This window comes from Ursus americanus, chromosome 12 (assembly GCF_024610735.1).
Source record: "Ursus americanus isolate L20-20 chromosome 12, mUrsAme1.1.p, whole genome shotgun sequence".
Taxonomy (NCBI): domain Eukaryota; kingdom Metazoa; phylum Chordata; class Mammalia; order Carnivora; family Ursidae; genus Ursus; species Ursus americanus.
In genome coordinates this window covers 30583439-30606854 of record NC_142138.1, presented here as the reverse complement: position 1 = coordinate 30606854, position 23416 = coordinate 30583439, and the positions used below count along the sequence as shown (strand labels likewise).

Below are 23416 nucleotides of genomic sequence, written 5' to 3'. Positions count from 1 at the left end.
TGAGAAGCATTAATGATATTTCTTCTATCAAATTTATGGAAATCAACAACCCTAAAAATATCTGTAAGAAAAGAAGCAATGCAAGAAACCCAGAACCTTGAAAAAAAGAAGTAAATAGTACTAAAAAGGTAGATGACTCTTGAAAAATAAATTTCAATACCCATGTTTCACCCAGTGTTTTTACTTTCCATGAAAAATAGAAATGCAGTGAGAATTACATATACTTAGATTTCACATATTTTTGTCAGAAATTTATCTTTTACATTGGTATAGGAAGGAGTATGTGGTAGGCATTGGTATTATTGAAGAAATGCCCTAGTCAGTCCTCACTGGAGCACTTAGTAAAAAGAATCCTTTCCTTTTGGTTTAACAGAGGCTTCCATTTTTTTTTTTTTTTTTTTTTTATTTTGTGAAACATTTATGGTAGGGATTCGCAGGGAGGCTCCATGCTTGTCTATAAAGCACACATGAATCATAAGGATAGACAAGATCAGTAGAAGGATTAGCGGAGGTGTAAAAAAGTATTTTACTTTTTCCCGTCATTGAATACAATGGAGTAGGTACACAAATTTTTTTGAGGGGTGCCTGGGTGGCTCAGTCAGTTAAGCGTTTGCCTTCAGCACAGGTCACGATCCCAGAGTCCTGGGATCGAGTCCTGCATCAGGCTCCTTGCTCCCTCTCTCTCTCCCCCTGCTCGTGCTCTCTCTCTCACTCACTCTTTCTCTCAAATAAATAAATAAAATCTTAAAAAAAAAGTTTTTTTGATCTAACATAGATCGAAATAGGATTAGAATTCATATTTCTTTCCCAAGGCCTCACCATCAGTTTAAATTCTGTGTCTGTAAGCAACATTTTGCAAAACATTTCCACTTGTCAGGCTGACTCCAGTCATTCTTTTGGTACCCTGGGGCAGCTTCTCCTGAAAGCCCTGGGTGCTGTGGGATGGGCAGAAGCGCATGAGTGCATGGGATCCCTGAGCTCCCGGAGTCTGACTGACACCCCGCTCATGGAGTCTCTGCCATCTTGGTTGACAGCGTGCACTTAAACTGAGCCTGGATGACTAACATCAGGGCCTGGTGGAGAGGAGCACGCCACACAGAGCTGAGAGCGTAAGCAAATGCATTCTTTCAGGAAGGGCTCAGCAGAAAGAACACAGGCCCCTGGGGCTTTAATCCCAGCTCTGATACTTACTAGCAGTGTGAATTTGGGTCCATTACTCAAATCTCTTTAAGTCTCTGTTTCTTCTTTATAAAATGACAATGAAAGTACAGAGGCCCTCTGTTTACTAATAGTTTATGTTTTCAGCAGCTGTTCAGAGGTCCATTTGCTTAAGTCCAAAGGTTCCACTTTTTGAACTTCTTTCAAAATCGTAGTCTAAGCTGATCCTTCAAAGTTTAAAGCCAAGAATATTTTTGCTCCTTCTAATGGGTGTATGTTATTATGGGGTTACCTTTTTTCAAAATAGAGTCCTTCTGCTCAATGCAAATCTGAAGAGAAAGGTAAACAATCTCCCCCAGGCCTTCCCAACACAAAGGGTGCCCACAAGAGTCAAAGGGAGCACTGCGGACTCCGGTGTCTGCATTTCCTGGAGTGGTGCAGAGTCCAACAGTCTACGAACTTACGGAACCATCTACAGCACACAGGGGAATAATTTTACCAGTAGCTGTTTTCCCATGCTTCGTAAGCCATGCCTGACCACTCCCGAGTTCACCTACGTCTGAATCTCAGGACACAAAATCAGATATATAAAGACAAAAATTTCTTAATTTGTGTTTTCAGCTTCCATTCAGTTTTATATGGCAAAAGTCGTGTGTGCGTGTGTGTGTGTGTGCACATGCACACCGGTGTTTGGTCTGGGTGTGACTACAGATTTCCACTAGAGAGGGAAGGAAACTCATGGCTGTTCTCACCAGGACTCAGCACATGGTAAGCAAGCTACTTATATTTATTGAATAAATGAATGTAAGATGACCCGAAGTGAATGATTAGTCAAATTGGAATACCCAGGTTCTCTGCTTCTTCATAAGAGCTGCTTCTTATCCCCAGAATATTCTACATAGGAGTGTCTTTGGCAGGCCTCCTACACTGATCAAATGAGAAAATGAATCAATAGAAAACTGCCCAGCATCTCTTTGCTTTATGCTTTCAGACTCAAACTGAACTATGGATTTTCTTTGCTTTTATTAAAATCTTTTAGGCTAGTGAGTTTCTCTGAAAACACAGCAGTAAGGAAAAAAAAAAGAAATCTTTTAAACCACCTCTTAAACTCAAGAATAATTATAAGCTCACAAGTATAAACATGTTCAATCAAAATTGAATTCAGGTCTAAAGAGACTTGACAGCATCCCATACATCTCTGTGTGTGGAGCTCCAGATTGTGACTGGCCAAGTGTACAATCCATTGAGAGCAACAGTCATCACAAATATTCTGACATGCAAAATACAGGGGGAAAGTTTTATTGTGGCTCAACGGAACTAGACACTCACTTGTTAGCAATCCCTATTTCACTATGTGTGGCTTTGTTTTCTAAAATGAGATGCTAGGCTAAATTATTTAAATTAAAAAAGTGACAGCTGCTGTATATCCTGTATCAGTCACAGTACAAGTACAGATACGTCTGTAGTGAACTTCTGAGTATTTGGAGTCAGTGTTTGTCCAAGAAGAATTTTTTCAGTTAAGACTAAATAATACTTTGGTTTTTTTTCCCCCCAGATTTATGCCCCACCCTCCCTTCTTAGGACACTTTTTGAGCAATTACTATGTGCCAAAAATTGTGTTAAAAGCTGAGACGACTTCACATAAACAGGGCATGGTCTCTACCTCAGAGACAGACTGTTTAACCGGAGTGACAGGCATTGAACAAATAATTAAAATTTCATATGATAAGTAAAGTAAAAGTGGATGGATAAGTTTTTAAGGAGGGAGTTATTAATTCTGCTTAAGAGGCAAAAAGGAATCAAAAGCTAAAGCAGGAGGTCCTTGCAGAGTCTTCTGAGTCTTCTAGGCCTCATGTTAATAAGGAAGGCCCACATTTCACGTGTTTACCTGAATTTAAAAAGATAAACTGCAAGTTCCAACGCAGTGGTTCTCAGCTTTGGTTGTGCATTAGAATCACCGGGGGGGCACTTAACAATGGGGATGAGGGGACGACACAGATCAATTCAGAGTCCCGGAGTGAGTCTCAGTGACCGGTATTGTAAATAAATTTGCCCACGTGACTCAAATTATGTCACTAGGCCTGAGAACTACTTTTCCCTAGTAACCAACTACACAACACTCTCTTTGCCCTAAGCCAAGGGGACCATTATTTTGGGAGAAGGGTAAGAAATGGAGCAGAACTATATATATATATATATATATATATATATATATATATATATATATATATATATATATCCTTGAAAAGAAACTATAAGAAAAACACAAATCAACCTTGAAAACAAAGAACAAAACTAGAGGTACCACAATCCCAAATTTCAAAATATACTACAAAGCGGTAGTAATCTAAGTAGCATGGTACTGGCACAAAAACAGGCACATAGATCAATGGAACAGAGTAGAGCCCAGAAATAAACCCATACTTTTATGAATCAATTAATCTGTGATAAAGGAGGCAAGAATATACAATAGGAAAAAGACAGTCTTCAACAAATGCTGTTGGGAAAACTGGACAGCTGCATGCAAAAGAATGACACTGAACTGCTTTCTTATACCATACACAAAAATAAACTCAAAATGGATTAAAGACCTAAATGTGAAACCTGAAGCCATAAAATTCCTAGAAGAAAACATAGGCAATAATTTCCTTGACATTGGCTGTAGAAACATTTTTCTAGATATGTCTCCTGAGGCAAGGGAAACAGAAGCAAAATTAAACTATTGGGACCACACCAAAATGAAACGCTTTTGCACAGTGAAGGAAACCATCAACAACAAAAAAGACAACCCACTGAATGGGAGAAGATTTTGCAAATGATATATCTGATACAGAGTTAATATCCTAAATATATAAAGAACTCACATAACTCAACACACATGAAAAACAAATAATCCAATAAAAAATGGGCAGAAGACATGAACAGATATTTCTCCAAAGAAGACATACAGATGGCCAATAGACACATGAAAAGCATCACTAATAATCAGGGAAATGAAAATCAAAACCACAATGAGATAACACTTCACACCTGTCAGAATGGCTAAAATCAACGTAATAAATAACAAGTGTTGGCACAGGGATGTGGCGAAACAGGGACCCTTGTGCACTGCTGGTAGGAATGCCAACTGGTGCAGCCACTGTGGAAGATAGTATGGAGATTCCTCAAAAAATTAAAAATAGAATTACCATATGATCCAGTAATTCCACTATTGGGTATTTACCAAAAGAAAACAAAAACACTAATTCGAAAAGATATGTGTGCCCCTATGTTTATGGCAGTATTATATACAGCAGACAGGATATAAAGCAATCCAAGTGTCCATCAAGAGATGAATGGATAAAGAAGATGTGGTATATGTATATAATTGAATATTATTCAGCCCTAAAAAAGAATGAAATCTTGCCATTTGCAACAACATGGATGGATCTAGAAGGTATAACGCTAAGTGAAATAAGTCAAATACCATATGAAAGACAAATACCATATGATTTCACTCTATATGGAATTTAAGAAATAAAACAAATGAACACAGAAAAAAAGAGACCAACAAAAAAACCAGACTCTTAATATACAGGACAAACTGGTGGTTACCATAGGAGAGGTGGGTGAGGGGATGGATGACAGAGGGGGATGAAATGGAGTGAAGGGGATTAAGAGTACACTTATCATGATGAGCACTGAGTAATATACAGAATTGTTGAATCATTATATTGTACACCTGAAACTAATACCAAAAACAAAAAGAGAAACACAAAGGTTTAAAATCTATACCTCACTTTTGTACAACTAACTGTAATCAATGTGAAAATCACATCCAAAGTGGCCTAGTATATATAAGTGAGGTTTATTGATAGTTACTGGCTCTTGGGAATCACAAATCAGTATGTGGACCTAAAGGCTTTTACATGCTCAACACTTCGGGGTTATAAGTACTGTACTTGAAATGATTCCTGTCTCGGTCAAATTATCCTGAGTGGTTTCTGAACATTTTAAGTATGCAATGGATTAAGTACAGAATATATCACCAACTAAAAGTTGTCCTTTTTTTAAAATTAGGTAATCTGAATAACATATGTATCTTAGTTAATAATAATTTGATTTATAGATCTTCGTTCATTAATTATGACAAATGAAAAATACTAACGTGAGACGCTAATAATAAGGGAAACTCGGTGTGGGGTATATGGGAACTCTCTCTGTACTACATCTTGGCAATCCAGATTGTAAATCTAAAACTTCAAAATTTTAAATGTTTCTTTTTAAAAAGTCTCTCCTTTTTGTTTTTAAAGCTAATATACATTTGATGCTGTTTTTCTCCTTCTGCATGAGAATTTGACCTTCAGTTAACTTTCTAGCTGTCTTCCCTGTAACCTAATAAGATAGAATATTCAACTATGTTACTAGGCCAAATTGCTTATGATAAAAATGACACCTGCTTGATAAATTGCATCTGATCCGGGAGAACTATAAACACCTGATAGGAAGTCATAGCATTATGCTTACTTGAGCTGGGGACTCCTAATTGGCATGACTCTTGCGGGGGTCTTGGAAACTATGCCTATGGCATTGTTATAGGAGACATTAAGGGGCGCCTGGGTGGCACAGCGGTTAAGCGTCTGCCTTCGGCTCAGGGCGTGATCCCGGCGTACCGGGATCGAGCCCCACATCAGGCTCCTCCGCTGGGAGCCTGCTTCTTCCTCTCCCACTCCCCCTGCTTGTGTTCCCTCTCTCGCTGGCTGTCTCTATCTCTGTCAAATAAATAAATAAAATCTTTAAAAAAAAAAAAAAAGGAGACATTGGTTCCTATGAGGTATGAGGCTTTTAAACCATGGTAGCTCTTCACACTTGCCTGGCATGGGGCTATTTTCCTTACACTTCAGCTGTCACCTGGATGCCAAGAGCATAGCTTCAGGACAGCTGTGTGGATTCGGCAAGGTGTCCCCAAAGAGGACAATCTGATACTGCCCCACTGGCAGGGTATATTTCTGGTCCTACAGTTAGTTCTGAGTATCCATATTGCCAAATGTGGCCTATAAGAGACCTATGAGTCTGTTAGAGGAACACTGCCTGATGAATATTGATGACCCGTATCATTACCTCCTTGGAGAAGCTATAGACAGATGAGAAATAGTAAAGTTTTTTTATACACCCAGACAATCGTTCATACATCTATTGAATAGTCACACATATCAATTCAAGGAACAGTACTAGTATGCGTGTTTATTTATGCTAATTCTGTGGAATCATAGTTAGTTTAAAGATGATCAAAGAAGAGAGGTAAAGGGCCCTAAGGAGCACCCATATCTATCTATCTCTCTATCTATCTATCTACTATCTATCTATCTATCTATCTATCTATCTATCTATCTATCTATCATCATCTATCACCTAACTATCTATCATTTATCTACTTACCTTTCTATCCCTTCATCCATCCATTAATCTATTATAATTGAGGATTTCCTTTATGAGAGGACAATATCAGCATGTAGTTAAGAATAATTTATTTAAAGTATAAGATGATAATGCAGGTTTTCTGAAAAGCTGAAAGTAGTAAGAGTATTAGAAATGTTTGATAATTTCAAAGGTCTTTAAAGTCAAAAAAGATATTGAGGGACAGTATGTTTCTTTCTAAGAGGAGAGCAAAACCTTTAAAGAGTTGGGTAGATGTTCTTTTTTGTTTATTCGTGAATAGTATTGCAAATGGAAATTGTGGGATATCATATTTGTAATACTGACTGATGAGACTGCTAGCTCTCTAATTAAAAACAAAATTAGTTCTGGATGTGTAGAAATAGCTTCATTTTTTTAATAGCTTCGTTTTTATGTTAGTATTTTTTCATTCTCTACATTTGTCAGAAAAATGTATTTATTTGCAGGAGCCACAATTAAAATCAAGTAACTGGATTTCAGCAGCTACTGGAAGTTATCCCCCAACCCATGTTCAGAGCCATGTCCAAAGCCAATTCAGGAGCTCTTTGTGGATGAAATGTGGGGAGAAGGCAGCAGGAGGGTCCCTTCCACTCCAGGTTCTGTGTTGTGCTAATTGTGATGGGCTGTGTGTGAATCTGGGTAATTTTTAGAGATTTCCACAGGTGAGTGGGTATCTTATTCCAGTGAGTAAGTGGCCTCCTTTGTCATCACTGCAATGAATGACCTACGACATCAGCATGATTATTACATTGTAATAAAACCATTTGTCTGCAGGCCTGTGCTTCCCACTAGACTCTAGTGTGAATACCTTGAGAGCAGAGACTGGGTCCGATTTATCTTTGATTCCCCAACAAGTATCAAAACTCATAGGCATTCAGTGATTAATTATTGGAATGGAAACAAACTTTTGGGAAAGAAGAACTAAGAGTCTCAAAAAGATTCTGAGACATGATTCTAAAACTCTGGACAGAGTCTGGTACATTCTTTACCCGAAAAAGAAAATATAAAAGTAGTTTAGAAAGATGGTTGTTAAAGTATTTTTTTTATTCTGCCAAATTCAATTTCTTAAAATTGTGCCCTATTCGGGGTGCCTAGGTGGCTCAGTCGGTTAAGCATCTGACTCTTGATTTTGGCTCAGGTCATGATCTCGGGGTTGTGAGATTAAGCCCTGTGTGGGCTCCTTGCTTAGCACAGAGACTGCTCGAGATTCTCTCCTTCTCTCTCTCTCTCTGCCACCCCCATCCTGCTCTCTCTCTCATAAATAAGTAAATTAAATAAATAAATAAAATCTTAAAAAAAAAAAAGTGCCCTGTTCAAGGCTGCCAGAGCCTTTTGGGTCTCTTTTCTATCTTAGATGGATGTTTATTTCCAAATGTTCACCATACCAAGATTTTGTTATCTAATATGGGCACTAAGAACTCTAGGTAGGTGCTAATAACCTTGTTGCTACTTAGGATACCAAATTAAAAATTAACAAGGCAATCACATAAAATTCCAGTGATACCATCACAATTAGCTCTGCAAAACAACACAGTTGTTTACAGAATTTTCCTTTGCTTCTATACTGCATTTGGTCTGATAAGCACTTGCCAACAAAGACATCATACTAATTACAATTTGTTACACAAAGGGCAAGAAAACTGATAAATGATTCATTGATTATTTTTTTTCAGAAATAATTCTTCCATTCTTGTCCTTAGGTTACATTTGGGTAATAAATGGAGGCTTTAAGTGCTTTCCCAAGGAGTTATTTAGAAGAAATCATGTTGACAGTTTTAATTCTTAGCAACTTAGCAAATATGAATGGATACCCACTAAAAAAAAAAAAAAGGACAAAATACACAAAAAATATTTTGTATTCTTTGTGTGAGGAAATAAATGGTTCTTTTAAAAGTAGATTTGTTCTATAAAATGTTCTTTTGCGTCTCTGTAAGATTCTTCAATCCCCAACATTCCGTGTAATGTAGGGTGTGACTTTCTTTCTTCTGTATCTCTAGATGGGTGTCCACCAGGGCAAGATGTCGCTTAGCATTCATCTCAGTTTTCCTATCCTGGAAAGGTCAACACAAGATAGCTACCACGTGCAAGGACAATGGCTGGGCAGTAGCAGGATTTGGGGCAGAGGGGGGATGTGTCCCAGCTCACAAACTCTTCAGTGACCAGGAAGGAGTGTGCAGGAGGTCTGAGATAAAGAAGGGTGGAGGGTGAACACTGCAAGAGTCAGGAGACCCCAATGTTCTCTTTGACACCTTCTTCCCTAAGTGATTCAGTAGTTTTTTTGTTTGTTTTTGTTTTTTTAAAGTTAGCTCTAGGGGCACCTGGTTGGCTCAGTCGTTAAGTGTCTGCCTTCAGCTCAGGTTATGATCCCAGCGTTCTGGGATCAAGCCCCGCATCGGGCTCCCTGCTCAGCAGGAAGCCTGCTTCTCCCTCTCCCACTCCCCCTGCTTGTGTTCCCTCTCTCGCTGCCTCTCTCTCTGTCAAATAAATAAATAAAATATTTAATAAATAAATAAATGAATAAATAAAGTTAGCTCTACGCTCAATTTGGGGCTTGAACTCAAGACCTTGAGATCAAGAGTTGCATGCTCTACTGATTGAGCCAGCGAAGTGCCCCCGCTAAGTGAGTGTGGGAACGAGTGAATAAATAAGTTCATGGTCTCCAAATCTATAAAGAGGCCCAGGGCTCTTTACATCTGGACACTTCCCCTAAGTGTATACGATGCTCCTCATCTATAACATGCCCCAAACCAACCTTTGTATGTTTTCTCAACCCATTTCCCATTTCTCTATCCCCATCTCAATTAATGGTGTCAGTGGCCATGTAGATCAGAAACATCTCCTGCCGTCCTTGTCACTGTTCTCCCTTAAGTCCACACGTGATTGCTGGATTTTACTTGATAATATTTCTCAGATTCTCTACGCACTTCATCTTCATTCACTTGGGACCTCCTCATCTCTGTCCTAGGTCTCTAAGCCTTAGTCTTTTCTGCCGCTCACCCGTCTCCTAAACTGCTGCCACGGTGATTCTTCTATAATGAAAGGATGATTATGTCATTCCCCTTGCTAAAAATACTTCAGTTGCTTCCCACCATCTAGACCAGTGAATAAAATCTAGGATTCTTGATCTTGTCTTAAAAAACTTCACTATTTTACCTCTGTTTACACTTCTGGCCGTGTATCTGAAGTTGACTATCTAGTTGCATAGTGTATTTGAACCATTCGGAATAACTTGTAGAACTCCTTGCTGTGCCATTTGTAAACTAAACTTATCTATTATTTAGATACTAGGTTCCAGGCACTTTTCTAGGTCCTGGGGATATAGAGGCAGAGTCTTTACACATGCTTTTCTGGAATGCCCATCCTAGGCTTCCTTGGAAATTCTGCTCATGCACCACCCCCTCTGTGGAGATGTCACTGACTCATCCAGGCAGAGGCAGCCAGGCCATTTCTTGCCATCAGAATTTATTGACCAAACTCACACAGCTCTGATATGGCATATTATAAATACGTGCTTTGGTATCTCTTCCTCAGTTAACTCTAGGATTGAGGTCTTTGAAGTCAGAGGCTGTGCCTCATTCATCTCTGTATCCTTAGTGTTTAGGGTAGGGCTGGCAAGGAAGAGATGGCTGGTAAGCGTTTTTTGAATGAATGACAGCATGTGCCCATCCTATGTGCCCAGAAGAAATGTACTTCATGCACACTGGCCCTACAGTCTGCAAAATATATGCATGCCACCAGAGGACCCACATACACACCTACTGTCAAAGGAATTCCCCAAATGTCTGCATCAAAATGAAGCTGTTTTGTTGAAAAATAAAATAAACATAACCAGAGGGAAGGTTGACAATGGTTGTCTCAGTGTGGTCGGCTTCCAAAGAGAACCTGAGCACGTGTTCTCTCTGCCTGGAATGCCTACCCCCACTCCCGCCCCTCCCCCACACACTGCCCAGTTCACTTGTAAGAATCCTTCATATCTCAAACTCATTTGCATTTCTTCAGAAAACCTTCCTTGATTCTCCCCTCTCCCAGATTAAGTGAAGTCTTCCTGTCATATATTCTTATAGCATCAAATATCTTCTTTTGGGTAGCTCTTATCTACATATAATTATACTTATTTGTGTAATTATTTGATTAATTTCTATTTCCCCTTCCAAACCATAAATTCAACAAGGACTCCATGTCTGCTATGTAGGAGATGCTCAAAACGTACTTATTGAATAATGAACAAACAAATGATCTACTTTAATCCTCATAATAATTATCCAAGGCAAACACCATTATCATCAGAGAAAACAGAACACTGAGTAGAGTTGAAGAACCTGCCCAAGGTCATAGGGTCAGGGCTGAAACCCTGGGGCCGTGACTGGATATCTGCATACTGGTTTCCTGTATCACAGAGAACTAATCTGGAGCTATTTTAAAACTTTAAATAAGTGAGCTCAGCTTTATTATTCACTGTTGAATGACTAAGAAAATTATTAATTTTAAACATGAGTTAAAAAAATGTGAGTGGATCCGCAGAGGGTTTGTCTTTTTTGATCTCTCAGCTCTGATCGGAAATAAGTCAGCATTAACAGTGTTAGTGAAATCTGCACCAAGAAGATCCGTGTGAATGCCTGGAGTCTGACAATAGGAAAGGCAAGCCTATTTTCTCCTCTAATATATGGTTCTTGCATAATTCCCAGTGTGGGTTTGAAATAATTAAAAAAGCAATCTGATATTTGCAATTTAGTGAAACATATCTGACAACTGGGTATTGAAGAATTTATTGTTGTGTTATTTCATAGCCTTTTAAAAATCCTAATCCTATTTCCTTGACAGAATGGATATATTCTTCCTTGTTAAAAGACACCGAAAGTAATGGCAGATAAAATGTGGCCACATTAAGCAGTTCCGCAGGACCTCAGGAAAGTATGGGTCTTGATTACAGAGTTCTATGAACCCTAGGTAACAGGGAGGAGAAAGAAGTACATCTTGAGTACAGATGTACCACATGGGTACAACTTAGCCACACTGAACACATTTTCCAAGGCCACTTGCTGATCCTGCTCTTAGCTGCCATTGGACTCAGCTGGAGACGACTAAAATACATTCCCGGTTTGCAGGGTACTGAATCCAGTGAAAGGGAAGGTGACAATGAATACACAATGGATTATAAGAATAGAACTGCAACCCACCTTCTACCCCTCAGAGAGAAAATAGGGACTATGGTTGCCTCCTCCTTCCCAAATTTGGTGTGGACAAAAAGCTACACGTGCAAAGAGGTGCCGGTCATCAAGGAAGATTTGGTTTCTGACTCACTAAGTATCTAAATGTCCAGTGTATCTGTTTCTTTAGTGGGATCTTGCTATTTTCAAAGCTAATTGAAGCCATCCTTAAAAACAAGCCAGTTTTTCGATTCCCCTTATTTCAGATGTGTTCTCAGTACTACTCAAGCAGCCATGCAGTTAGGACTAGCGCTCCAAGGGTCAGCTCCCCAACTTGACATGTTGCATCATGTTAATGCTGGATTTCAGACACGAATTATCTTAATGGCCCATTTCATAAACTACTGTCTGAATTCTTACAAAAAATTAGCAAATTTTATACTCTAACCACTTAATAAAATCTCTTTCCAGGTTTCTTATTCAGGAGATAGTGAAAAACAGGTCAGGGCACATTTGTCCTGTGGACCATGCGAATTCCTTTATATCAGGGCAATGGGCAGGCTTTCTGGTGAGTAGAAATGGACTATAAGGGCAAAGGGAAAATTTAGTTCAGAGCTGTTTTCCTTACCTGGAAAAGTGCAGAATTCTTGCAAACTACCGTAGAAGTACTGGACTGTCACGTGAAATAGTTTAGCTCTAATGAAAAATCCCTAGAATAACAAACAGGGAGATATTTGCAAATGGCATGAAATACTAGAGACCAACGCAGTGCTTTGCTGTGATGGAATGCCTTGGTGCATTATTCATGCATTTTTGTTTTTATTCAGAGCTGTGTAGACATATATCTGCTTAAATACATTAACTTCCCTATTCTGAGTCATTGGCAGAAGTAGGTTCATATCACCATGTGTAGCATTATCAATCAGAGTCTAGACAAGAAACAGAAACTACTCTGCATTCTTCACATAGAGAAAAATTAATATTGGAATGGTGACCTGGATGATGGAAGACCTAAAAAGCCAATCAGGGGAAGAGGAGGCATCCCAAAGACAGTTAGCAGCAAGAAGCAACTACCCCTGGGAAGTGAGTATTTCCAGAAACCAGCACAATCAGTCTGGAACAAGTACTACTGGAATTCTGCAGAAAAAGGGGCCATTGGGGGAAGAAGCATCTATTGGGAATGGAGCCAGTGGAGACACAGTTTCTGCCAGAAATGTCCCCGAAAGGCAGAGGGAGAAATTCCTTGACTTGATAAGAAATACTGGCTTTCTCCTTCCTCCTACCCTCCAGTCTTCTGCCAGGACCCCTGGCTGGCCAAAGCTACCCAGAAGCTGATTGTCAAGGGAGCCCGAAAAATGGTGTTTCCTGTGATGAACAGTAGAGCGGGGAAGGGAGGACATGGACCGAAGGACAAACAGGCAAATGGCCCCCCAGCATTCCATCCATGGCAGATACCAAGTACAGTCCTTTTGCACTATAAGTTTGCAATTCAGTTAACTTTTTTCTGTTCCTTATATGTCTTAGTGACTTTTATTGACCTATCCCTTGTGTCCTGTGTAACACAGAGATGCAGGAGTTTGCTGTGGTAGATAAGCAGAGATCAGGAGGGGATGTGCCAAGGGTGGAGATAGGTGGGGAAGGTATTGCACATTTTGTTCGGATGTGGCTTCATTAAAGAAAATCTCAATGGAATTGTTTTAAATGTATATTTCTTTTGACAAACTCTACATTTAAAAAAAAGTATTCATGACTATTGAGCCTTTACTGGGTCCATCATTCATTTTTAGAATGGGTTTAGGGGCACACAGGTTACAAAGAGACTGGGCTCTAGGCTGAAATCTGTTCTAACAAAGAGCAGAATATCTCTGGGTAAAAAAGGGAAAAGGAGCAAAGTGTAATTCTACGCATCCATCACCCTGGCTTCCTACCTCTGTCCCCTCTCGGCATACCCTAGGCTTGTGGGAGCACAGTGCCCCCGGTACCCTCCTCTTGCTCCTGGAGGCGCGGGTGGGGCCTCACCAGCAGAAGCCAGTGGTTTATGCTGCCACAACCAGCAGTGGGATCTGTCTGCCCCTCCTGCCAATCCCAGCCTCCAGGCTTTGCTGCCCACATGCCATTTCTCTTGTCCCACTAGAACTCATTAGACCTGCATCTCACTGCCCTAGGGCCACACTGTCTTTATAACTTCCATTTATCAAGAGCCCATTATGTGTCTGGAATTGGACTAGACACTTTGCCCGGATTATTTCATGTAATCCTCATGGCATCTCCCAATTTACAGATGAAAACACAAATGTACAGATTAAGTAATTTTCCCGGGGTCGCCCAACCAGTAAGTCATAGCAGTGGGAACAGAACCAGCTCAAGCACAGGCTTTATTTACTGCCTCAGACAGCCCAGGGCCATACTGTTTCTCATTTATACCAGACTGTCAGCTTCTAGACAGCTTTGCCCCTTTTTTTAAAAAAAATATTTTATTTATTTATTTGAGAGAGAGAGAGAGAGTGCACAGGGGAAGGAGCAGAGGAGGAGGGAGAAGGACAAGTAGACTCCGCACTTGGACAAGTAGAGCACTGAGCCCGACAAGGGGCTTGATCTCATGACCCAGAGATCCTGACCTGAGCCATCATCAAGAGTCAGAGGCTGAAGCTCAACTGACTGAGCCACCCAGGCGCCCCTAGAGGACTTTGCCCTTTAGACAGCACCTTACAGCCACAGTTAGAGTTCTGCACACACACAGGAGTTGAGGGGAACCGGATGGACAGTCATGCCTTCCCCGACACCCCGTTGGCCAGTGACGGTGTGCGCACTCACGGTGTGCTAACCAGAACCCGTGCAATATGCCCTCCCAGCCCGGGGGACTTCCACTTAGCCTTCCCTCTCGCAGAGTGAGCTGGTGTCAGGTAATCAAACACATTTCTTTCCTTGTCTATTCTCATTTAGGGGGCTGTATGTACTTCCTACTACTTATTTTGTACCACTTATCAAGACTAATATAAAATCATTCTAATAATAATCCACCCAAAGTGGCTTTCATATCTGGTGCCTGCTGGAGTATAACAGAAGTCTTTTCATTTCAGTTTTAAAGCATTGCTTCATCCAACCAACTGATGCACATTCTACCCTAAAGGTTATGGATCAGCAGCTAAATGCAGAAATTCTATTAGTTTTCAGACCTGGGGTTTACGCCACTCATTAAAAAAAAAAAAAAAAAAATCAAAATCCTGTACAGGAATAGGGAAAGTACCATGGACAGATTCATTTTTAAAAGCATGCACTCACCTATTACACAAGGGCCAAGAAGGCAGTCGTTTCTGTATTACCAAGTAGATACTTTTTATTCCTGTTCACTGACTTTGACCAAGACAGTAAATAACACTCAGAGAATAGGTACATTTTGAAGAAATATTAGAACACTGATTAATGTAACATTAAGAAATGTAAAGTCCCTTGCATAAAGAGAGAGAAAAATTAAAACGTGTTTGGTTCTTAATGAAACTGCACCAGGCTTATATAAATCTAAATTCCTTACCTTAACCTGAGCTTAAAATAATGGGCTAACCTGACAGAGCTTTACAAATCCTGGCAATGAACATTATCATTTATTACCAGAATGAGTGATAATAGGAGGAGCAGGGAGATAGCACATGTCGGGAAATGTCCAAAGAGTTTAGCAAGACAATACTTCTTTTTCACAATACAAAGATAAAACAGTCATAAAATTGAGAGTTCGTTTCATTCACTTGGAAGAGAAGGGCAGGTGGGTGTTCTCGTTAAACAGATTGCAGCCCTCTCCTATAGGAGTGTAAAGGAGAATGAGCAAACACGAGAGGTAATATTCACTCCACGGAGCAAGAAGGTACGTGGATTTAAAGTCCATCACAGTAATTAAATTTCAGTGTTGACACAGTACATCTCAACATTCAGAGTCCTAAATATAGTTTATACAGTGCCTGTGAGCAAAATGCAATGCACATGACTATTTACCTCTGCAGTGCTGATTCTCCTGCCACATGCTCAGAAAAGAAGGGTTGAGATTAGAACAGATCAGAACAGAGTCCACAGAATTTGATGATAATCATTTCAAATAGTTGAAATGATCTTGTGGCCTTATCTGAGGCAGTGGTTTTCTAAACATTTTTGGCTGCAAAACCCTTTGTACAAATGAAATGTAATTAGAAGCTAAATATTTGAAATAGATTGAAGTGGAGGTCAGTTGATTTATGGGGGGGGGGGGCGGGTGTTCCAGACCCCTGACTGCTCAGTGCTATAGCAGACTCTGAGACACACAACCTAAAACCACTATTTAACCCATAAATAAGTAAAATAAAAATCCATTTGGGATTTCTTTGATATTAAGGTACTGCAGTGATTTTAAGATACTGAGTGATGGTAGGGAGCTATGTATTTCAAAGGGAGGGCTTATGGAGCGGTTGGTTATGATAGGGAAGAAGCAATAAGATTAGGAAAAGGACGTTATTTTCTTTCTGCCACTCTCCAGGAAGATACCACCTTCTTTCATATTATTCCCAAGCCTTTGACCGTGGCCCTGGTCCTGGCATCGGCCTGTACTCACTCTGCATAAACTTCTATCGCTAGTCTGTCCAGCTCTGCCCTCAGAGATGGTGCCTGCATTTGGGCTCGCCCTGTGCTGAAAGTGGCTGGGACTGCAAGGTGCTGCTCTTCCTTTTATGCCTAACATGTTTTCCTACCATTAGCTCACATTTCCTCAAGTATACTCACTAGTTTGTCAGTCAGTGTCAGTTAAGCACGCTATGGTAACAAATAACCCCACATCCTCAGTGGCTTATAAGAATCTATTTCTTGCCGGTATCACATTACCATAATGGGCTGGCTAGATGTCTTCTTCACTCTGGGACCTAGGCTAATGGAACTCTCATATTTAGGACACGGCTGGCCTTGTGACAGAAAAAAAGGCCATATGGCAGTATACTCCACAAGTGTTCTGGAAACCTTCTGTTGGAAGTGGCACACATCACTGTTGCTCAAATGCCACTGGCCCAAGTAAGTCAATTGTCCAAGTTTGATATCAAAGGAGGGAGCGCTGTATCATCTTTCCATAGGGATGTATGCCCATAGGGAAGGGCCCATTAAGGGAGTGGCAATATTTTTGACAATCTACTACAACCAGTTAATTGTTACGGCTGACCGCCTACCCCTGCCACATCCCCCAGCCATTGAGAAAGCTCAAGGATCTTGCTTTATTTCTTTTGTCACATAATTTCAATGGTGGCTATCATATTTTTCTGGAGTTGCTATGACCCATGGCAATTTCCACTAAAAGATAGGAGACTTTCTTGTATGTTCCTCTTTTAGAGCTTGTTCTTCCTATTAGGATTGCCCACGAAATAATTTCATACCTGAGGCTGCTGCTAGCTTTTAAGATATTTGGAAAGCAGAGATACCTAACATGTCCTGAACAAAAGGACTGCTCTGTCTCAGTGTTGCTGACTCTCGTGGGAGGATGTTTTTTATGGGATCTTATAATTGTGAAATTATAGCTTTAAAAAGATTTTTAGTACACATTAAGAGTGACAGACCTGATTTGCATCGAGAGGAACTGGACTTTGCATTATAAATGCTCATTAGTGGATTCATGGATTGACTGACCCATAACATATTCATTCATTCACTTGTTCAGCATCTACTGTGAACCAAGCAAGCACTGTGGGAGGGATAGCTGACATCATAAACGGCACATTCAACATCTCTGATACAATCCCAGCTGCTACACTGATCCCAGCTCAACTGTTTACTGAATAGAAGAATATACTGAATACCTAGATTCTATAATCTCTCCATACTAAGATGGGGAGAACATAAGTTAATACCTCCAGATTTGTTATGAAGACTTCCTGAGATGGTGAAAAGCTCTTAATTGTTCCTGGAGCATAGCAAGTGCCCAATAAAAGTTAGTCACATGCCTCATCATGACCATGACCAGATTAAATGCCAGAAGGGAGATGAGGAAGAGAATCTGGCTTTGTAGAATTTCATCTGAAGAAGATCTGGAGGTCTTCACTGAAGAGGCTTACTATGAGTCAACCGTGTAATGTAGCTGTTTTAAAAAGCTAAATTCAACTCAAGTAATAGATGAAAAATGTAGTATTATAGCAAAGTTAATTCTATTTCAGTGTCTCCTGATCAAAACTCACCTAAAATATAGGAATATGCTTTTTGGTGTGGGGCATACGTTTCCGAAAATGGAATACTAGCTGTTTCTGCATCACATGGGGTCCTAAGAACACAGTGCCTATAAAGGTGAGTTCTTGGCATTATACGCTGGCAAGCACTTTCATTTTTGTTAAATCACTAGAAGTCATGACACGCTCTAGTTTTAGTTTCTTCTAGGAATTTTTCAGACAACTGTTGGTCAATTCCACAGAGATGCTTTATAATGCCCTTCAGAATGTCATAAGGACTTACACCAATCCCTAATGTCCTGCTGATCTTTACCATCTGTTACCTTGACCTTTTCATCAAAGGTTCCTTAAGCTACTGGAAGCCCTGCATGTTAACACCCGGTATGATACTCTTCCTGTGTTTCTTTGTCTCAATCTCAGCACTATCACTTGCATACATTTTGTCTGCCATTATGGTTTGAAGTGGTTCACCAGAACACAAAAATATATGCCAAAAAGAGAGGCTCCTGAGCGGTATATCACACACGTTGCTGAACACTTTCAACTCAGTATGGTGCAGTGGAGTGTTCACTGGTTGAGAATATTTGTCATATGGGGCACAAATGTTTGCTGCCTGAAAGCATAGAGAACAGTCTACCACACTAGCTCTTACTGGCTCAGAATATGCCATCACTTCAAGGATCCATGCTCTAATGACTTGCTCTATAAATGCATATATTTTGCCTTTGGGAAATTATTTCATAAGCAAATCATATTGTAATGACCCAGCCAGCAAGGGGCAGTATTAAGCAGAACATGTATTCAAATTTAGCTTCACCGTAAGAGGGATAGGGTAAACTTTGCTTAGAAGACATTCAGGTAATGAGGGACATAGGAAATTTCATTCCTAGAACAACTAGGGATGTGAGCCTCCAACAGAAAACACGATTTACTTGAAAGCTATTTTCACACAAAAAGGGAAGCTGACTTGCCCTGTTTGGTTCCCAGGGGTGGAAGAAGGACCAAAGACTGGAAATTATAAGAAAGTATATATTTGTCCAGCTTGAGAAAAGATTTTCTACTATTTAATGCTGTCCAAAAAAGGAATAGTTTGTATTCTGTGATAATGAGGTCCACATCACTAGAGGCAATAAACTTGGATGACCATTTGTTAGGGACACTATATGGGATTCATGCATTGGGTAGTGTGGTGGTTTTTAAATACTGTCCACAAATTGAAGTTTGACAAATTGACATTTCTTCCACAGAGAGGCAGAGTCTTTGTCCCCTCTCCTTGAACGTGGGTGGGCTCAGAATTGCTTTAATTAATTAAAGATGGTAGAAGTGACACTATGTACCTTCCAAAGCTGGGTCATAAAAATCTAGACAATGCCTCCCTTGTGTTCTTTGAATGCTCACTTTTGAGATGCCCGCATTCAGAACCTAGCCACCATGCCCTGAAAAATCCAAGCGATGCAGAAAGACACATGTGGGAAGAAAAATTCCAATTAAATTTAAACTTTCATTTCTATTATATCATATGAAAAATTAGAAATAAATTAAGTTCAACGAAAATGTAATATTCTACTTGACAATGGCACCATCACTCAACTATATGTCAGACAGTCAACATATTAAACATTCTCTTTTAGCATCTTGTGACATACTCTGATTTAGGGAGCCTGGTCAAGTTGGTTAATATTTGTATTATATTATTTAGTTCTGACTTATTAATTAGCCCTCTTAAAATGGATAAGAGGCTTAAAGAGATTCCTGCAAAGAAACCACAGACTGACAAAAAATACAATGCAAACACAGGCACATAACAAGAAATGGGCAGTTGATACTTCCTTGCTCCTAAGTCAAGTTTCTAGCCAGCCTCAGTGCAAAAATGCACACTGTGACCGTCTGATGAGAACTAACTGAGCAGTTCAGAAATTATTCAGGAGACTATGAAATACAGATTCACATCCACTGTATTACTGACCCTCACCTTAAGAGTTGTGCCTTGTATACATATTTATAAATACAAATCAGTGATTGAAAATATGAAATTATCAATGTTCAAGTATCTTTGACCCACAAAATGTCAATTTCATGTGGTTCAACCGAACTTATTGAGGTCACATGCTCAAAAATGATTTACCTTTGAGTAAGTGCAATAAAAAACTATTTGTAGACTCCTGATTTAAGGGTAAGACATGAAGCAAGCATGGGCTTGGTAAGTGCACAGGAAACTGTTTCCCATTGCTCTCCAACTCTATCTATCTCTTGTGTATGTGAGCACTGACATGTGACATGTTACAAAGTTATTGCTTTCTTTGTCTGGGGGATAAATAATTTTATTATAACACATGGACTCTTTCCAGTTAGAGTGGCTCTTAGCACCCGGATATATTGTGAAGCACTGACTTGAATGACAATGATTATTCTTTGCCTGACTCCATTCTGCAATGATCTAGCTAGAAAATCAACATTCCTTAGGAAGAAACAAGGCTTTAAAAAGAATGATCTTTATGGGAGCTGGTGGTTATAGAGAATTTTACTGCCAATAAAAAGAAGATGAGGATTACTTGTTCCTTTGAGGCCGTGAGGTAATTAAAAAACAATATTTAGTGGCTTTTAGAACACCTATTTCCATGAAATCTCGGCACTAAACAATTCAGGGAAATCAGAATAGATAAATCACCTAAACAGATCAGAAGAAATGGATAAAGCAACCATAATTCTGTGCTACCTCCACCCCCTTCAGATTCACTAAATTATTTCAACCTCTTGGCACAAAATCCCATAACACTACAAGGCATGTGTCTTGCTTTGGTGCTTGTCAAAATTAGTGTCTGAAAAATGGCACAGGGAATGCTTTTCTGCACAAGGGACAGCTTCCTGTTGAAGCCCTCCTCCCAAATGGCTCAGGAAACCCACTCTCGCCCTGTTCATGCAGTATCAACTCTCTCTTACCAGCATATTGTGCTGTTTCACATCATGACAGCAACAACTGGACTTGTGCTGGAAGTAAAAGGATAAGGTAGATTGTTTTTTTCATTTGCTCATTCAGTCACTGATTCATTCAACAAGTATTCCAGTGGCTACCACATGCCAGACAGGGATGGAGGAGACACAGAAGAACACAGCAATTTGCAGTCTGGGGCTGAGAGACCACCCAAAAATTAGAATTCCAAACACCAGGCGAATTTGGTTTCCTAAGATAACATAAAAATGTGAGAAGAATAAGACATGTTGTTGAAAACTAATGTGTTCTGGCACTTTTGTGTATCTCAATAATTTACATTTAAAAACCAGCTCCTTGAGAAACTATCCCAGTTAAAACCTTGTGACAGGACACCTAGAATATGCAAGAGACAGCAAGGCTTGGCTGAGTAAAAGGGAGCAGTCCATTTCCAAAGTCTCTGAAAAACACTACTGCAAACAGAGTTAAGAGTGGACATGAACGTATCAACTTCACCGGGGCGCCTGGGGTGGCTCAGTCAGTTGGGTGTCTGACCCCTGATTTCGGCTCGGGTCATGATCACAGGGTCGTGAGATGGAGCCCTGCATCAGGTTCCATGCTCAGTAGGGAGTCTGCTTGGGATTCTCTCTTTCTCCCTCCCTCTGTTCCTGCTCTCTCTCTCTCAAACTCCAAAATAAATAAATAAATCTTTTAAAAAAATTAGCCAAATTTAAGAGGCTCCTACAGGCCAAAGATGAAATGATTTCTGAGTATCCATAAGGATAATAACAATAAGGGACTGAAATACTTCAATAAATTTTTAATTCCTGTGTCCATCACGATATTAAGAAAATTACTGAGTACTTATGAAGAATGCCAGGGAACTAAGATATTATTTTGAAAACTAGAAAGAATTCACCCTTCCTTTTCTACACTAATGGTACCACTGTTAACCAAAGAGTAAATGATGCAAATGTTTGAATTATAGAAATATTACATCTAATAAATGAAGAATGCATGAGAACATAAGAATATCAATGTTTCATAATCTCTAATGAATTCTTGGATCTAAGTATTGAACACCAACATCTCTTTAAAACAGAAACTAGATATTATGTGCTCTCTACTAAGTAGATGATACCAGACATGTAGTTGTCTTATCAAAAAAATAAAATATGAATGTGATCAAATCTGTAGATCCAACTACTAATTATAGGAAATAAGAGGACCAAAGAACACATTAAACTACACTAGGAGGATGCAATCAGCAAAAGGTAGACTGTGAGAAGCTATGGGGCAAACAGCCAAGTATCTTCAACAAGTGAACTGCAAGGAAAAGAAGAGGAAGGGAATATATATATGAATATATATTTATTTATTTAAAGATTTATGTATTTATTTTAGAGAGCGAGCAAGAGAGCAGGAGGGGAGGCACAGAGGGAGAGGGAGAGAATCCTCAAGCAGACTCCCCACTGAGCGCAGCGCCTGACCCAGGGCTCATTCCCACCGCCCTGAGATCATGACCTGAGCTGAAATCAAGAGTCTGCCGCCCAACCAACTGAGCCACCCAGGCGCCCCTGAGTACCCATATAGTTTTTAAAGTATTAAAGACGTATCAATCAGTTGGAATACTTGGACTTCATTTAAATCTTGATTTTTTAAAAAAATCGAAGCATTTATGACACTTATGAGACAAACGGAGACGTCAACACTAACTAGATATTTGATGATACGAAGAAGTATGGTGAGTTTTTAAATGTGATATTGGTATTCTGGCCATATTTTAAAACTGGGTTTTAAAAAAAATTTTTAGAAGTATGTACTGAAGTATTTAGAAAATGAAATAATATAAATAATATGATTTTGAATTTGCCTCAAAATAATACACGGGATGGGTTGGGGAGATGTGGCTAATAGTGGAGATAGGGCAGGGTAGACCAACGAGTTGGTGTTTGTTGGGGCTGGTGATGAATAAGTGTCGATGTTCATTATACTATCTTGCTCATATTTCTGTATTTTCAAATTCCCCACAATAAAAAGCAAAAAGAAAAGAAAAAATTAGTAGATACATAAACTTGTATACCCAGAGACCAGAAAGAACTAGCGAATTTAAGCTGTTTCAGATTTTCCAGTCAAGTTACTATACATCTAATGGTTTGGTTTTCCCAGATCCAAAGCTATCTCCACATGGAAGGATGTGAATACATGAAAATATGATAGAAAAAAAAAATAGGAACTCTCTGGTGCATTTGAATAGAATATACGTATGTCTCCATCCACATGGATATGTGCGTGCAGGGATGTAGCCTCGTCAGATGCTTCTTTTTTAATATTCTGCTTGACACTGCTTTTAGCCTTGCCGGAGAAGGTTAAGATCAGGCTGAAAACAAATAAACCAATATTTCAATTAGTACAAAATCATATTTCAGATTATGTGCCAGCAAAATGACCTTGGTGGCATGGCTAAGTAGTGTGTACCAAGTGTGTCCATGTGAACGAGCGTGCAGATGTGCCCTGAAGATGAAGGGAATCCTCCACCAGCACATGGCTGTATCTAGCTCGCCTTCAGCCTGGAGACAATG

General features: G+C 39.6%; 1 protein-coding gene across 10 annotated transcripts in view; it reads right to left on the bottom strand.

Annotated features, from left to right (window-relative positions):
- Positions 1 to 23416, bottom strand: part of ST6GALNAC3 (ST6 N-acetylgalactosaminide alpha-2,6-sialyltransferase 3) — a 514884-nt gene that overhangs the window by 39184 nt on the left and 452284 nt on the right. Inside the window, exon 4 of one of the 10 annotated variants that reach the window (XM_045801997.2) lies at positions 3385 to 23214. The exons of the other annotated variants lie outside the window; for them this stretch is intronic. Within the exon in view, the coding sequence (XP_045657953.1) occupies positions 22983 to 23214 (232 nt within the window). The 3' untranslated portion in view covers positions 3385 to 22982. Of the gene's footprint in view, positions 1 to 3384; positions 23215 to 23416 lie in introns of those variants that run through there. 10 annotated transcript variants of the gene reach the window in all.